The sequence below is a fragment of the Corylus avellana genome, chromosome ca11 (assembly GCF_901000735.1).
Source record: "Corylus avellana chromosome ca11, CavTom2PMs-1.0".
NCBI classification, from domain to species: Eukaryota; Viridiplantae; Streptophyta; class Magnoliopsida; order Fagales; family Betulaceae; genus Corylus; species Corylus avellana.
The window spans coordinates 16,498,697-16,516,812 of record NC_081551.1 but is presented as its reverse complement, the minus strand read 5'-3'; the positions used below and the strand labels follow the sequence as shown (position 1 = coordinate 16,516,812).

Here is an 18,116-nt window from a genome sequence, read left to right as displayed (position 1 = left end):
TATGCCTTCCACTCATGGCTTTGTCCTCTCACAGCACCATTACATAGTAGATTTGCTCTCCAAAACAAAAATGATGGAAGCAAAACCAGTAACGTCTCCTATGGCATCATCCACTCACCTCTTGGCTTTTGAAGGCGATTTATTTCCTAACCCAACCTTATTTCGAAGCACTGTTGGAGCCCTACAATACCTTTGCATCACAAGACTAGACATCTCCTTTTGTGTCAACAAATTATCCCAATTCATGCAAAGACCCATGGATATCCATTGGCAATCTGTTACGGGCCTCCGTAACGAAGGATGAATAATTAACAAGAACGATAGATTTGTGATAGGATAATTCGAGGAATCCTGGGCCTCCTAATTTTAGGGTAGTTCGAGGAACCCTAAACCTCCTAAAACAACTACTATAGTTGAATATTAAACTTCTCATATATTTTATTGATCACTCTTAGGTTTATATAGACTATTACATGGCAGAAATAGAAATACACATAAATAGAAAATATAATTCTAGTGAGAGACAAATCCCATATTTCCTACTAGAGATATTGCTTTATGAGCAAGTCTTCTTATTTTCCTAATAAGGCTAATAAATCTATTATTCTCTTAAGAGACAATAATCACTTACCTTATTCTAAAAGAGTTATGCTTTATGAGCAAAACCCTAATTCTAATGGACTAAATTATCTTATTACATGGTCATAGACCCGTAACACAATCTGTAAAGCGTCTCCTTTGCTATCTCCAACACACTGTGCAATATGGTTTACGGTTCAGCAAGTCCCCAACAACCTCCATTAAAGCCTTTTCAAATGTAGACTGGCTGGCAGCCGTGATGATAGACATTCCACAAGTGGGTATTGTATTTTTCTTGATGACAACTTGATCTCTTGGAGCTGTAGCAAACAACATACAGTTGCTCGTTCAACCATAGAAGCCGAATACAAGTCTCTTGCCAACACTACTGCAGAACTTTCTTGGATTCTTTCTTTATGCTCAGAAATTGGTCTACAATTCATGCATCCACCCACGTTATGGTGCGACAACATTGGTTGCACGTATTTGTCATCTAATCTGGTGTTTCATGCTCGGACCAAACACGTGGAAATTGATTTTCATTTTGTTAGATACATGGTATCCCGCAAAACACTCAACATCAGATTTCTCTCAAGCAAGGATCATCGATTTTGTTCTCTTCATGACAAGCTCAATGTATCTCCTATATTGTTGAGCTTGAGGGGGCGTATTAGAGAAGTACCCATACTGAAGAGTCCTACATCAAAGCAAGATAACAAGCTGCGACTAGATTCAAATATTGAATAATATTATAGATTGAATATTTCGATAAGCTTATCATATCATGTATCTAGATTCAAATATAAGCTTATCATAGCTAAGTGTTCTTGCTCACAAACACTATTGTAATTATCTTGTGTAACTGTATACGTTATATATACAAGTGCCTTTACCTGTGTTTGGCAAGGCAGCAACAATATACATTCTCAGATCTTATAGATCTTAGTGCTAATTGTGCTATGATCTATTCTTGCTTTAGTTAATTGAAGTAATTAATAATTCAAGCACACGTATAATTTAGAAATTAAAACTATATATTTTAGTTTGATATATATGATTAAATCGAATTAGTTTATATTAGAAAACATAGTCACATACATTCAGGATCTTTGTCCGGTTATTTCACATTGGTTTCGTGCGTCTACATTTGTTGGGACATACTAATTTAGACATACTAATCCTAATAGAGGCTCATACCCAAGCCTCGGCCTTTTCTAGGTCCGTCTGGGGAGAAGACCCTTATTTACACAAAGCAAGGCTCAAGTCGCGCCTTGTGACCCGCCAATGGCCCATCACGGCCTGTTGCAAGACTACCTACGAGCCATTTGCTGTTGACTCACCATCATTAGTAGAGGCCCTCGAATTGCTTCTCAACTAGGTGGAGGTCGCCTCTCCTAGCACCTCCTAAGCCTATAGCATTCCTGTGGCAACAATAATGACAGGGAAACACTAACCAGTAGTCCTGTCTAATCCCAGCTCTTCAAGCCCATTAATTGGCACTTGTCTCATCACCATGACTCAAGCCCCTCAACCGTAGTAATGCCCGGGTAGGCTCCTATCGACCGCACCTTGAGCCGTGCGTCTACACGACAACAAATCTTATGGGGATGACATTTCGCCGTTGTACTCTAAATGGCTCTCCCATCACAATGCCTAGAGCAACTCCATGGCAGGGCTGCAATTATGTTTACCAGTAACACGTCATTGCTCGAAACTCCATACCTTGCTCCCTTAAGAGTTGGATATGAGTTTTTCATCTCCAACTAACTCTCTACATATCTATGCTGACTTAAGCATTGGAGTGCCTCCAGCTCCGGTCGGGGGTCCTTTGATGCCCTTTTTGTTTGGCAAAAGTCCTCTGCCTCCTACCTCAACCTAGTCATGATGATAATTGTTTTGGCGGCATGTTTGCGACCCCAAAAGTGCCCCCAACAACGTTCAATTTTTTCTTAACAAAAACGTAAATATCCCAAGCCTCACATTGCCTAGAAAGCAAGAGAAATTTCTCATATTTTTTCACATACATCATCTCAAAACAGCATGCCCATGGTATCTTATACACTATTTAGCATGTAATTGACCGTAAGTTAGAGTATTCTTTGCAACCTCACTAAAATCAATTTTTGGTTATTTTGGTGAGGCAATTTGATGAAAGTGACTAAAATTCTCACTTTTCAGCCTCACCATTTTAACCCAAAATAAATGTTGAGTGAATAGTACTCACTATATAAGAAATAATATAAATTTTCTCTTTCATTCTTTATTCTTTGAAAAAGTTAAAAAAGAAAATAAAAAAGTATTTGAAAAATAATATTTAAATGGAATAGTGAAAGTTGATAGTTAAAATAATGAGGCTGCTGAAGTGCTTTAAAAAAGTGAGCAGTTAAAATAGAGAAAATTGTACTTTTTTTGTGAGTAATATTTGGTGAGGCCGGTTAAAGAGTGCCAGAGAATATAAAATATTGTTAACAGTTTCAAACTACATATTTTGAGTAATTCAAAGTGGTCTACTTGTGTCCTACTAAGAATGATGTGGCTATTAAAATCACCATTGAGCTTGTAATTGATCATTATTGAATTTTGATCAAAGAATAATTTTAATAATCACATCATTCTTAGTAAAATACAAGTAAAACACAAGTAAACCACATAAAATTACTCACACATTTGACTTCTAAAATTGCGGAGCCAAACTCTCCCACACCAACATAAAAAATTATGTCATTTTTTGCGCAATGTGGATTTTTTAGTATAAAACAAAATAGTTTACGTCATCGTTTTGATGATTTCAGAATATCTAAATCGCGTTGGCGACAACAGAACCAGAGGAAGAGTTTTGGACGGTGGCCCAACTCTGAGTAGCTTTACATATAGGATTCTAATAAATGAATGGTGGGGTGGACGTCTCAATCCTCCGACATAGAATTCAACGTTTTTCTCCCTTTTAAAATTCAAATAAGTAAGCTAACAAATAATATGGTGACACTTGGCAAAATCAAGTTGGACTTATCTTATTAATTAATACTTCTTATATGGTAAAATACTTGAATTATTATACATAGAAAACGATTAGACATATATAATCAACTTATTGTTATTGAGCATATAATAAAATTATTGGAATAATTAAATGATTATTTTCAACTGCAGCATACAATGCAATGTATACATGCATGCTAGCATGCTACTTGTGCATATTCCTTATATTGTATTAATTTCATTTTCTCTACTTACAAACCAATGTTTTCTTTTGGGAATCATCAAATCATATGCCCATACAAATCCACTAAGAACTCATTTTTCTCCAATCTTTTGAGCTAAATTCGCTCAACGAATAAAAAAAGAAATGGTATGTAGTAAACTCTCATACGACTGTTATACAACTATGATAGTGTGTCAGTGACTATCAGCAATTTTCTTTACAAGCCCTTGTTGATCCAAGGTTAATTTTAACTACTACATCATTATAGTTGTATGAGAGTCTACTAAGGGTCCGTTCGGGATTGCTGTTTCAATAAGTACAATTTTAAAAATTACGTTTTTGAAATCGATACTTTTTAAAATCTCATAGGTGTTTGGTAAAACATGTTTAAAAATATTTTTTTTTGTCAAATATTTGTTATGCGAAATCGTAATTTTGGTTTAAATTTGTGCTTTTTTCAAATGGAGAGTGCTAGGGAGCCAAACAAATGAATTCAAAATTTTTTTCAAACTGACGTGGCAGACCGTGAGTGGCAGATAAGGGAAAAGGGAATTGCATTTTTTTAATTTAAAAACTCTTGCCACATCAATTTAAAAATTTGATGGGTTCATTTGTTTGAGCTCCTTAACACTTTTCTTTTCAAATAAGCACATCATAGCCTGCTTATAAAAATTAATTTTTTTATTTTTATTTTTATTTTAGATTAATTACTTTTTAAATCACAATGCTAAGCACCATACGTTTTATGATATATTTTAATAATACAAATTATTCTTATAAAATCACAATATTAAACACAATCCAAATAGCATTACTTAAAATAATAATAATAATAATAATAATAAAACAGATGTCACAATTGATAGACTTGGGATTGACTTGATTTTAAAGACACTTCACAATTTTCATTTGTTTTTTCCATACTCCGACAGGTCAGTAATTAAGTAATAAGTATTCCTCGACTTATTACTGTTTTTAAATAAAATTATAAAAAGTATATGGATTGAGATTGTACTTTTAAAAGAGAAATGTTGTTCAATAACTTTCAAGCGCTCCCTTCTTTGCGTAAATCATGTTTGAAATTACGTTGAAAACTAGACTTTTAAAACTAAAATAATTTTTTTTATATATAAAAAAAAAAAAGTAATTTGAATTTTTTTTCAAAAGTGCATTTTGAACATTTATAAAGTAAAAAAAAAATAATAAAAGAAATACTTTGTGAATCTTTTTTATCAAATAAATTAGCTGTTTAGATACAAAAAATATTTTTTTAATTTCATTAATACAATCTCAAACAGGCGGTAAGACTTGACGGTGAAAATCACCATTCAATTCAAAATACAATAATACTTCATCCAAAATTTATGGTAATTTTTACGGCCACATCAAAGAGTAAAGACTTAAGAGTGAGTACTTGGAAGTATGTTTAATTTTTATTATTTTTTTAAATAGTGGTTTGAAAATGTTAAAAAAAAAAAAAAAAATCAACGTTCTCAAATGTAAAAGGTGCTTTTTAAAAAACAAACCATTTTAAAAGCCAATAAAATATAAAAAAACTATGATTTTAAAAACGAAACTGCAATTTTACTAAATGTTTTTATATTTTCAAAACTTACATTTTAGGTTTAAATTCATTTTACCCTTGAAGTTTTAGTGGTTTTATAATTCGAACCCCAATGTTTAAAAATTGGCAATATATCTCTCTAATGTTTCAAAAATTTTAAATTCAGACATTCCATTACTAATTTCTGTTAAATTGTACGAAAATTTATGAAATTACGTAATTACCCTTAATGCTTGTTTTTTTAATTTCCGTCAAATTAGATAGAAATTAGTAACAGAGGGTCTACATTGAAATTTTTTGAAATATTAAGACGACACATTGTCAATTTTTAAACATTATAGTTAAAATTGAAAAACTCATTAAAGTTAAAGGTAAAGTAATCTAACCCTGAATTTTAACTCTTTTAAAATCACACCTTTTGGAAATGAAACCGACCTCAGTCTATCAAACTTAAGCACTACGCTTTGTATGTTTCTTCCATTCTACACGCTACACGCTGACACGTGTACCAATTAAACGCACCGCAAGTAGTCTTCCCAGTAACACTGCCATTGCACTCTATAAAACACACTTCCCCCTCTCCCCCTCCCTCCCTCTCTCTCTCTCTCTCTCTCTCTGTCTCTTCAAGTCCCACAGAAAACGACCGCCAAAGCGCCCACACTTTCTTCGTTCTCTGCCTCTGCAGTCCCCTGCATACAGAAGGAAAGGGAAAGCAAGAGAGAGAATTTTTCAGCCGAGGCTTTAGAGGGGGATGGGAAATGGAAAGGGTTTAATTTGTTGAGAGAAAAGAAGAGGGAATCTTTGTCTTATGGCATGCCTGAGGAAGAAGAAGCACTTCATTGAACCCCTCCTGATTGACGATTCTGCCCTTTTCTTGGCCCACCCCACCAACCCACTTGGAGATCTTTATCAAAAACTCAATCCTTTGTTTCTGATTTTCTCTCCGACGAAATGAAACGCTTGTGGGTCGTTCTCCAGTTTCTTACCATGCTCCTGGTCTCCTTCTTCCCAATTGGTACTTTCTGGTCCTTCTTTGTTCTTTGGGATTTTGTAGTAACTGATTTATGAGGTTTTCTTGCTATTGTAGTAGAGATTTTTGCTTATTTTGTTTGATGGGTTTTTGGGCTTTCTATTGTACTTCACTTTTTTTTGGGCTTCTGTTGTATTGTGATAAATTCAGATTGTGTTAATTGTTTTCTACTTGGAGTGATTAGTTTATCTTGAAAATTTACCTTTTGTTTTTATCTAAGTATTCTCTTCTTGGGTCGCTATCTTTGATCGATCATTTGAAATTTCATTTTATTTGGTAAAAGATTGGTTCTTATTTTGAAATTACATTAAGTTAGAATATTATTAATGGTTCTCTTGGGTTTTTTTTATGGATCTTAGTGACTTCTTGTTGTTTTTATGCCACCACTATGCCTTGAATAATACTTGGCCGTACTTAAAATTTCTATTTATGTATTAATATGTTTTGAATGATACCTTTTCTGTTTAATGATTGAAGTACTCATTTTTTTGATGATTTGGAGGGATTATTGTCAATACTCTCTAATTTGTACTACTATACTCTTCCATCTGTTTTGTTAATGCCAATTTTCTATCAAATTCGATGTATTTTGTCATAAATGGATGCTAATCTTTGTTTCAATCTCTATCAAATTTTTAAGAAGAAAAAATCATATCTCATCTGTGATTAAGGTTTATTTCATAATTTCATGAATATACTAAACTTTGATAGTATTCATAGAAGGTTTTATTGAACAATGAGTAGAAGAAATCTGAACCTCTTACCAAACAAAGAAAGAGGAAGAAAAAAAAAGAGAAAAGAAAAGGAAAGTGGAACACAAAGTGTGTCTTGTTAGCCAGAGAAATTGTTGCTGCTGACTCTCTTATGACCAATTTCTTTTGAAATGTTTCCACTGACTTTACACGCAATATATGGCGGCTTAGTTGGTTTTCAGCCACTTTTGAACCGCATGACAAAGTGTTAATGGAGCCCTTTCCAATTATTTTTTTCAGCCTCTCTTACAGTGCAAGGATTCACTGGAACCTATGGAATAAATTATGGGAGAATTGCAGATAACATCCCGTCACCTGATCAAGTTGTTACTCTTCTCAGAGCAGCAAAAATAAAAAATGTAAGAATTTACGATGCTGATCACAGTGTCTTACAGGCCTTCAGTGGAACTGGGCTTGAATTAGTGGTTGGACTTCCAAATGGATTAGTGAAAGACATGAGTGCCAGTGAGGATCATGCAATGACCTGGGTTAAGGATAATGTGCAGTCATTCCTTCCCGAGACACAAATTCGTGGCATTGCTGTGGGCAATGAAATTTTAGGAGGGACTGATTCTGAGCTGGCGGCAGCTCTTGTGGGTGCAGTGAAAAATATTTACTCTGCCATAGAGAAGCTTCATCTAACTGATGTGGTTCAGATTAGCACAGCACATTCAACGAATGTTTTTGATCATTCCTACCCTCCTTCTTCTTGTACATTCAAAGAAAATGTTGTTCAATATATGAAGCCGCTCCTGGAGTTCTTCTCGCAAATTGGTTCTCCTTTCTGTTTAAATGCTTACCCATTCCTGGCCTATGTGTATGATCCAGAGAATATAGATATTAATTATGCTCTTTTTCAGTCAAACCCGGGAATTTATGACCCAAAAACTGATCTGCATTATGATAACATGCTTGATGCAATTATTGATGCGGGATATGTGGCTTTGGAAGATGCTGGATTTAAAAAGATGGAAGTCATAGTTACGGAGACTGGATGGGCTTCGAATGGAGACACCAATGAAGCTGCAGCCACACCAAATAATGCAAGGATATACAACTATAATCTGCGGAAAAGGCTTGCAAAGAGGAAAGGAACCCCTCTTAGGCCAAAAAGGGTGTTGAAGGCATACGTTTTTGCAATATTTAATGAAAATTTGAAGCCTGGGCCAACTTCTGAGAGAAATTTTGGACTGTTTAAGGCTGATGGGAACATCTCATATGATATTGGGTTTCATGGACTTAAATCTTCAGCTGCAGATGCACTGCTTTTTTCGTTGAAGGTACGAGGTTTCTTAAAACCTGATGAAATTGATCTTTTCAAATGCTAATATCTTAGGGGTTAGGTTTGCTCAGTTTGAAGTATTTTTAGTTTATTTATTTTTATTTTTTTGAAGTCTATTAATAAAATGAATGGAATGTTTTAGGAGAAAATGCTATGGAAAAATCTACCTAAAATATAAAGTTATCTTTAAAAAAAAAAAATCTTGTTATATTTGTTTGTATTGCGGTCTCTGAAATCTTTTACTTTTAACTTGCTGGGGTTTTTTCCCCACTTTTTTTTTTTTTTTTTTTGTCTTATGATTTCGGGTGGAAATGCATATGAAGAATTTCTTGGGGTAAATATATGGGAAGCTTATAAGGTGAATTTGAATTTGTATCTTAGACAAGCACTAAGCATCGGTTAACTCCGGATGTATTTTTTTCTTAAAACTGCAAATAAAGACTCAGAAGAGATAGACATAACAAAATAACCTTTATGTTAGGAGATGACAGTTTGGGATCTAATCCTATTCGGTTATCATGAAAGAAATGTTTTAAGGATTCTAGCTGCATTACATATTTTAGGTTGCTAGGGTGATCAGTAATAGAAGAATTCTAACCCCAAGGGGTTGGCTCAAGTGGTAAGAGCCTCGGTCTTTGTGGTAGTCCAGGAGGTGTAAGGTTCGAATCCCTTTGAGTGCAAATAATTCTTTGGAGTCAGCCCGCCAGCGAAGCTGGAATATTACCCGATCTGAGTGGAGGGGACGCTTTACATGGGTCCGAGGTTTACCTAACAGGGTTGGGTACACGAAGTGGCCATGCCTTAGAGGGGTTTCTCGTTATTGAAAAAAAAAAGGTAATAGAAGAATTCTGCAACAAATATATCTGTCCCTTCATAAGCCTTTTCCATACCCCAACCTATTATTTTTCTTCATCTTAGAGGATTCTCAAAGGATAGTCATTCTACCCTGCTTCTATGCTGATCTTCTTGATTAACTAACAATTATCTTCAATTGTAAGTTGAGTTATGAGAAATTACTAGTTGAGGATTGAAGAAGTCCAAGCAAATTGCCACCCTCTTCTTCAATTTCAAAGTCTAACCTGTTTAACATGTGGACAAGGAAATTGCCAATACACATGATCGTACACCTTCTTTGAGTTTGATTATAATTCACTTAGCCCCAGTGAATCTCATTTTCCCCTTCTATATAAAAGGTGACTAGCTATAACTCTGCATCAAGAATTGCCTCTCTCAACAGAAAAGCATTTTGATTCACTTATCACAAGGGATTTACTTGATTCAATCCAAAGAATGATAATGGAGCGTATAAGAGCGTATAACTATCTGTTTATGCATTTACTTGATTCATTATTCTATGCATACTGCTACCTAGCTCCTCAACTTTCTCTGTAAATGGTTTACAGGATATTCGAGCATGGGGCTGGTCCAGGTCCAACTTCGTGGTATCAGCAATCTCTGCAGTGGCACTGCTTCTTTTCTTAAGATAATGATTGAACAAATGGAAACTGTCCAGACCGGTGAAACCAGCAGGAGTGATTTGAACACACACTAGAGCATGAACAACAACAGTACACCATTGATTATAATTGTCTTCACATTTGCTATAAATTGCTGATTATTTTAATGTCTCAGCAAATGTATATTGGTTTTTGGCCTTAAAACAACCTCTTCTTTTTTCAGTCTATTTAGCATTGATGGGCCATTTGATTCATGCTACTCCTTTGGCTTTCATCCATTACAACTCTTTTCTTGATGCAAAAAGTATGTCTTTGAATTTGATAGATATAGAACGGCAATTTTCTGATGGCAATGGATTGGTGACTTTGTACATTTATGGCTTCTTATTCAGAGGCAGATTTTGAAGAGTCTAGCTTTGTGGTGTTATTTTGCCCTTAGAGCACCCAAAAGACAAATAATATGAACTAGACATTCTATTGCATGAAATACATCAATCTGTTCATCAAAAATCTTTGCTAAAAGTCGATTAGACTCAGAAAGTTTACCCTTTAGGCTGAGAATCTCTCCAATCTCTTCTACAATACGTGACCTCTTATTTTCCCCATTAGGCTGAGAATCTCTCCTTGAACAAATCCTTTTGAGGTCCAGTTGGTCTGGAGAAAAGAGAGATTTTAGACAAGCGGAATCCAGTTGTGCCTTTGTATTTAGGGTATAACATATGGAAATAACGACAGCAAAAAGAGAGAAAGATAATGATTTTGAGGTGATTCTTATTCCACCGTACTAATGTCCAATAGGGTTACAGTTTTATTTTTAAGGGAAAACTACATAAAATCTCTCTAAACTTTTATGCGTTTTGAAAGGTCTTGCCGTTAAATCTTGTTAAAAATTACCAAATTTTTGAATTAAAAAGATTTAAGTGTAGGTATTTTTATAATTTCAGTTAATTTTTTTTTATCAATGCCCGAATCTATGCAATTTTTTATTTTATTTTTTATAATAAAAAAAGATGGGTATTTTGTAAATTTTGACAAGATTTAATGGAAAATTCTAATAGATGGAAGACATTGTAAAAAATTGAAAGTTTGATACTATAAATTGAAAGTTTTTGAACATTGAGAAGATAATGTCAAAACGTGTAGAAGTTGAGAAGGGGTTTTGTGAAGTTTTCCTGTATTTTTATTTTTGCATTTACTTTGATTATAATTATGGTAGAAGGGATCCTATTTATATTGTACATGGGGTAAGCCACACAAGGAAAATGTTGTAGATATGATAAGAAATTTGAATTAGGTTAATATTATAATCATGAATATATAGAACCAAATCCTATGAATTTCTAACATAAAGTATGAATGAGATTCAATGGCTAGCTGGTTAATTTTGTTTGCCTTGGGTTCTCATGTGAGAAAATTGGTTATTGGATTTGAAAATGCACAAATGGTTTGAGGAGGTCGTAACATACTAACATTTATGAAGAATCATTAAGCTCCAACAGTATGCTGGAGAAAATGAGGTGTGGAGAGTGATGGTCCAAAGGTAATTAAGGTTCACAAGACGAGGATTAGAAAAAATAAAAATAAATAAGGGCTTACAAGACGAGAGATATGGGGGAGGTTTTTATTAGGGGTGCAAAGGCGGTTACGGTTAGCGGTTAGTAGCAATAACCGCTAACCGTAACCGCCTTAGCGGTTAGTAGATTTTACTAACCGCAACCGCTAACCGCCTAGCGGTTAACGGTTAGCGTTTAACCGCCGGTTAGCGGTTAGCGAAATAGATAACCGCCCGCTAACCGCTTTTTTAAAATTGGGCTCTTTTTTTTTGGGCTTTCTTTAGGGCTTTTTGGGCTTTTTTTTACCCTCATTTTTTTTTTCTTGTATTTTTAATATCTTCTTGGGCCCAATTGCTATAAAAAGAGCCTATATTGAAAAATCAAATATATTTGACCCAAAATTTACATTTACTTGTACTTTAAAAATTTTTCCTTAAATATTAAATCATAACCGGTTAATTATTTAAATTCTTATCATATTTACTTATAATCTTTTTTCTTTGAATTGAACTTAATATCTAATGGTAAATGGTAATGTTCAAACTCCTAAATCCTAAATTCCTAAAGTATCTAATAATGCTTTAATTAAATTGTAGACTTGTAGTTATAAGTAATATATTGTTTAATTCAATTGAATCAATGTGATTATCATTGTACATGAATCATATGATTAACTTGTAGACTTATGACTTATGAGTTATGTCATATTATATATGTATTATTTATTATTATATAATCATATGATTTAATGATCAAGTCATCATGTGATATAATCGTATCAATTATAGTGATAATATATAAATTACTAAAATTATAATGATAATACATTAATACTTAAATTGTGTTTATAAGTAACACATTGGTCATTGTTTAATCCAATGTCAATTGCTTAATTTGATATTATACGAATCATATCATCATTGTACATTAATAATATGATTCACTTGAAGTCTTGAATAAAGTATTTGAATTGTCATTGAATCATATGATTAAGTATTGATATTATATATTTATATTATTCATATACATATGTAGACTTATATAGACTTATAACATATATAACATACATTGGAAATAAGTCTCTAGATATTTAATTGTTGTATTAGTATGAATTGGTATACTTATGAGTTATGTCATATTATATATGTATAATTTGTTATTATATAATCAAATGATTTAATGATTAATCTCATATGATATAATCATATAAATTATAGTGATAATATATTAATACTCAAATTGTGATTTAATTATTTTTTCTAAAAAAAAATTGTGATTTAATGATCAAGTGATTATATGATATAATTATATAAATTACAGTGATAATATATTAATACTCAAATTGTGATTTAATTATTTTTTAAAAAAAATTGTGATTTAATGATGAAGTGATTATGTTATATGTATAAATATTTTTATAATTATAATTATAAAAATATATTATATAAAAAGGCGGTTAGCGGTTAGTGGTTACGGTTAGTAGACCCAATAACCGCTAACCGCTAACCGCTAGGCGGTTATAGCGGTTAGGCGGTTAGCGGTTAATGCGGTTAGACGGTTAAGCGGTTAGGCGGTTGGCGGTTATAGCGGTTAGCGGTTAGAAAACCGCCCGCCTTTGCACCCCTAGTTTTTATAGATTTTAGATGACCAGAGCCGAGAGAATTAGGTTCTCAATAAGGTTGGCAATTTTTGATACAACTCGCAAATCCAATAGAATCAAACACGAAATTAAATAGTTAAGATCAAGAAGTTTGACGACTTTGACCTATTTAATTAAATGGGATGGGTTATGGTTGATCTGTATAGTCTTATACCCATAATTTGACACAGCCCAAATTCTTCACACAACATAAAGATAGGCAATTTTTGACATGACCCACAAACTCGACACGAATCCAATACAAAATTAGAGGGTTAGAGTTCAGGGGCAGAACTAGAACGTTTTGTGACGTCTCACATTGCCTGGTCATGGAAAAGATGATGTGTTTATATAGAATATACTCCATCTAAATGGTATGACGCCTTTTGGGGGTAAACCCAATAATAAAACCGTGAGGGCTTTAGCCCAAAGCGGACAATATCATACCACTTGGAGCATGCATATTACCTATGGTATCAGAGCCATAATCCAGTATGAGATGGGGGGAGCGTGCACAAGCCCCATGAGGTTCGCCAGCGAGGACACTGAGTCCTATGAGGGGGTGATTGTGACGTTCCACATTGCTTAGGCATGAAAAAGATGATGTGTTTATATGGAATATACTCTCTCTAAATGGTATGAGGCCTTTTGGAGGTAAATCCAATAATAAAATCATGCGGCCTTGGCCCAAAGCGGACAATTTCATACCATTTGGAGCCAGGGGTGTTACATAAAATTTATGTCTAATCAACCATTAAAAGTTATGTGAATTATGGTTTCATAAACTGTCTCCCAATCAACCATTATTTATTTTTTTTTGTGGTCTTAGACCTCTCTCAATATCATACCTTTATGTAATACCCCTGTTCCAAGTGGTATAATATTGTTCATTTTGGGCCAAGCCTGAACGGTTTTATTATTGGGTTTATCCTTAAAAGACCTCATACCATTTAGAGAGAGTATATTCTATATAAACACATCATCTTTTCCATGCCCAGGCAATGTGGAACATCACATGTTTAGTTCGGGGGGAGCAAAATTTTTTTAAAAAAATAATTGGGGGGCAAAAGATAATTTTTAAAGGTTTATTTTTTATAATTTTTTTTTTTTTTTTTGAGGACCACCCTATGACTTGGGGGGCCTGTGGTTCCGCCTCTGTCAGGGTTGAAGAGTTTGACCTGTTTAATTAAATGGCTTGAGTTGATTTATATGCTCTTATACACATGTCTCGATACGATTCAAATCCAACACGCGAACACAAATTGCCACCCCTAGATCCCAACCTCAAGGTTTACAAGACAAGATAGATTTGTTTTCTCTACTTAAATAAATAAAAGAAATTTTTCTTCAAACCAAACATCTCAGTCTCACTGACAACAACCTTGGCAATAATCTAATAGTACTATCCAACGTTTGAAAAATGAAACTGAAAGACATAGAAATGGTCCTGGTTTCGCCTCAGTATGTCATCCAAACCTATTTTACTCCATTTATTTACATCCTTATAGCTGAAGATAAGATATTTTTGAATTTTTTTGGTCAGACAACGTGAATATATATATATATCCAAAAAGACAAGTTGCAAAAGAATGTACACTAGAAATTAAAGGCCAAGAAAAGCAACCATATTAAAGAAAAAAGTCATCAAAAAAAGCCTCGTTTTCAACGAAAGATTCAAGACTAGCTACTAGAAATGTTCAAGAGTTGCGGCTGAAAAGGATCAGGGTTTCTTTGAAAAGATTAAAAAAATTGAAAAAAAAAAAAAGTTTGCAGTTGATTATGTATAACAGGTGCAGGCAGGTTCATGCTTCTTCGAAAGAGTAACGAGGGTGGGACTACTAGTGTAGGTTGGATCCATAGCATGCTGGGGACACGCTATTGAATTGGTGTCATGCACTTCACGTATTAAATTATTTTAATTAGTCTAACTAATGGGAGTTGTTTAGAGGCCCGATTTGATCAAATTGTTATGCTATGATTTCATCTAAACCGGTTCATGTGATCAGTTCATTAATTATTTGTATTAATAAAGTTCAAAGAACACTATATGATGTAATGGCTTTCGTACCCATCTGCATGGGTATTCATTGATACATATAATAATTCTTTACAACAAGATTTCCTACAATTTCTCAATTACAGCTAGCCATCAGATTACATCAAATAACAAATAATATTTAAACTAAGATATACACAAGTGACAGATAAGGGATAAGTGACATTATCCCTTCTCGATCACTTGAATTCAACTGTGAACTATCTTCAATGATATTTGAATTCAAACTTGAAACTTTATCTTGTGTTTTAGCATTCCCCCGCAAGTTCAACGGGGAGTCATGAACGTTGAGCTTGTAACAGAACCATTTAAACCGTGTAGATACAATCGGTTTTGTTAGAACATCCGCAATTTGATCTTTACTTGGAATAAACAAAACTTGAATAGTTTTGTTTGCTACACGTTCCCTGATAAAATGAAAATCGATTTCTACATGCTTAGTTCTTCCATGGAACACCGGATTAGCGGAAAGATAAGTTGCTCCAATGTTGTCGCACCATAATTTCAAAGGTGTGGAAAGTTGTATACCAAGATCACCGAGTAAGGCCTTAATCCAAATTAATTCTGCGGCAGTGTTAACAACTGACTTGTACTCAGCCTCAGTGCTAGACCGTGAGACTGTAGGTTGTTTTCTCAAACTCTAAGATATAAGATTTGAGCCAAGATACACACAATATGCACCTGTGGATTTTCTGTCAACAAAGCATCCAGCCGAATCCGCATCCGAATAGGCTTGAAGTTGAGATACAGTTGAACGAGTTATTAATAATCCATGAGATATAGTATACCTTAAAATCCGTTTTACTGCCTGCCAATGTAGATTGGTTGGGTGATGCATAAATTGACACACTCAATTTACTACAAAGCAAGATCAGGCCGAGTGAGAGATAAATATTGTAGAGACCCCACAGTGATTCGAAAAAGAGTAGAATCCTCCATTGAATCACCCGTATTAGCTAATAAACTGTGAGAAGAAGACATTGGTGAAGAAATCGGTTTTGCTTCATGCATGTTGGTTCGTTTGAGCAAGTCCATGGAGAACCTCAATGCCAAGAAAAAGGATAGTTGTTTAAGATCTTTGACTGCAAAATCCATCTTCAAATGTTTCAAAAGATAATCAATTGAAGCCGAATTGGAAGCTGTGATGATAATATCATCGACGTAGATCAAAACAAAAATAGTAACAGATTCGGACTTGTATGTAAAAAGTGACGAATCTGCTTTCGATCCAATAAACCCCAAATGAATAAGTCTGCCACTAAGTCGTGAAAACCAAGCGTGAGGAGCTTGTTTTAAGCCATATAGCACCTTATTCAATTTGCATAAATGTTTTGGCAGTGACGGATGCTCAAAGCCAGGTGGCTGGCTCATTTAGACCTCCTCAGACAAGAACCCATGGAGAAAGGCATTTTGAATGTCAATTTGCCTCATTGCCCATCCAAGACTGTAAGCAATAGATAGAATAGTGCGGATAGTTGTGGGTTTGACTACCGGGCTAAATGTCTCACCAAAATCAATCCCAGCTTGTTGATAAAATCCTTTAGCAACCAGCTGTGCCTTGTGGCGTTCTATCGTTCCATCGGCTTTAAGTTTCAGTTTGAAGACTCACATGCATCCAACCACATTGGCAGCAGTTGACGGAGGAACCAAACTCCAAGTATTATTTGCAAGAAGAGCATTGAACTCACTTTGCATGGCCTGACGCCATTCAGGGATACGTATAGCAGTGGAATAACACGTGGGTTCTTGAAGAGCCAATGCTTGGATTGTGAGAAGAGCACGTGGAAGTGGGTATCTTACGGTGCCATCTGTGAACTGACGTGGACATCTTATATTATGCTGAGCCCGTATTGTCATAGGATGAGTTTGAGTTGAGTCATGTGGCGCAAGTATAGGACTTGGGATATTGGGATTATCATGATGTGTAGGAGATAAGGATGACTCAGTGTTTGGGTGACCTGAATCTGAAACTAATGGAGGAGATTGAAGGGATACGGGTTGTAACATCCCCAGCCCGTTAAGGCTGAGTTTGCCACTTTTCTTCTTTCAAAATTTCTTGCAAAGATCTATAAGGTCTATCAGAGTACTTAATTTTAAAGGATACGATAAATGTATAAAACATTATTCAAGAGATTTTATTACAAGCGAGATTAGAAAACATTAAACTTTAGTTACGGAATATCATATTATTACAATAATTGATATGAAAAGACTTTGAAAGTTAATAATTATTCCCGCCCCCATTCCGGCCTTCTATTCCAGCGTCCTTTCTACCTGAAAACAAGAAATAAAACTGAATGAGCCCAAAGGGGCCCAGCAAGTAAAATCCACAACCATAAATAGTTTTGCTTCTTGTTCTCAGTTTTGATAATTGTTTTTACAAATAAAAATACAACCAGCCCTAATAATAATACATGTATGTATGGTTGCATCTTCCATAGCATATACGTACTATTACATCTCTTATTAGATCATCGTCATAAATCATCTTTATAGGTCATCATCATAATGCATCGCTATAAATCATCATTGTAAATCATCATAGTATATCATCATTGAAAATCATCATAGTATATCATCATTGAAAATCATCATAGTATATCATCGTTGAAATTATATTATCATTTTCTCATATTAGGGCCCATGTACACTATTACCCCTGTGTACGAGGGTTGCGGGTCCTTGTGACCATGGCACTGAACTGTGGCCTCAGTCATGCCCGACCGTTAATTAACTCTTTTCTTGGTGCACTCAACGATCATGTTGATGGAATACCACCTTCTGGCATAGCCTCCTTCAGTGGTTTCGCCTCCATCCGAGTATCGGTACCGAACTCCTCTCATCCTTACTTATCTTGGGGCCAAAAATACATGTGCCCTCATTTCATAAACATTTAACTCATTTCTTGTACTTCTCTTTGTACTTCTTTTGATGCATCTTAGGGCAACATGTAGGAGGGTTTATCATCATTCTTCTTTCTTATAATCATCATTATTTCTCAA

General features: G+C 34.4%; 1 protein-coding gene across 1 annotated transcript; it reads left to right on the top strand.

The window, feature by feature from the left end:
* Positions 1 to 5,928: 5,928 nt before the first annotated feature.
* LOC132165869 (glucan endo-1,3-beta-glucosidase 14-like) lies at positions 5,929 to 10,120 on the top strand. Its single transcript, XM_059576559.1, has 3 exons — positions 5,929 to 6,360; positions 7,368 to 8,407; positions 9,813 to 10,120. Exons 1-3 carry the CDS (start codon positions 6,297 to 6,299, stop codon positions 9,894 to 9,896), a joined length of 1,188 nt encoding a protein of 395 aa, XP_059432542.1. The 5' UTR covers positions 5,929 to 6,296; the 3' UTR covers positions 9,897 to 10,120.
* The last annotated feature ends 7,996 nt before the right edge of the window (positions 10,121 to 18,116 follow it).

What these genes read in the sequence shown, in the direction of transcription:
- LOC132165869 (XM_059576559.1), top strand. Translation starts at nt 6,297, where the DNA reads ATGAAACGCTTGTGGGTCGTTCTCCAGTTTCTTACCATGCTCCTGGTC. An exon ending in GGTCTCCTTCTTCCCAATTG is followed by an intron (nt 6,361 to 7,367) that starts GTACTTTCTGGT and finishes TATTTTTTTCAG; the next exon opens with CCTCTCTTACAGTGCAAGGA. An exon ending in CACTGCTTTTTTCGTTGAAG is followed by an intron (nt 8,408 to 9,812) that starts GTACGAGGTTTC and finishes AATGGTTTACAG; the next exon opens with GATATTCGAGCATGGGGCTG.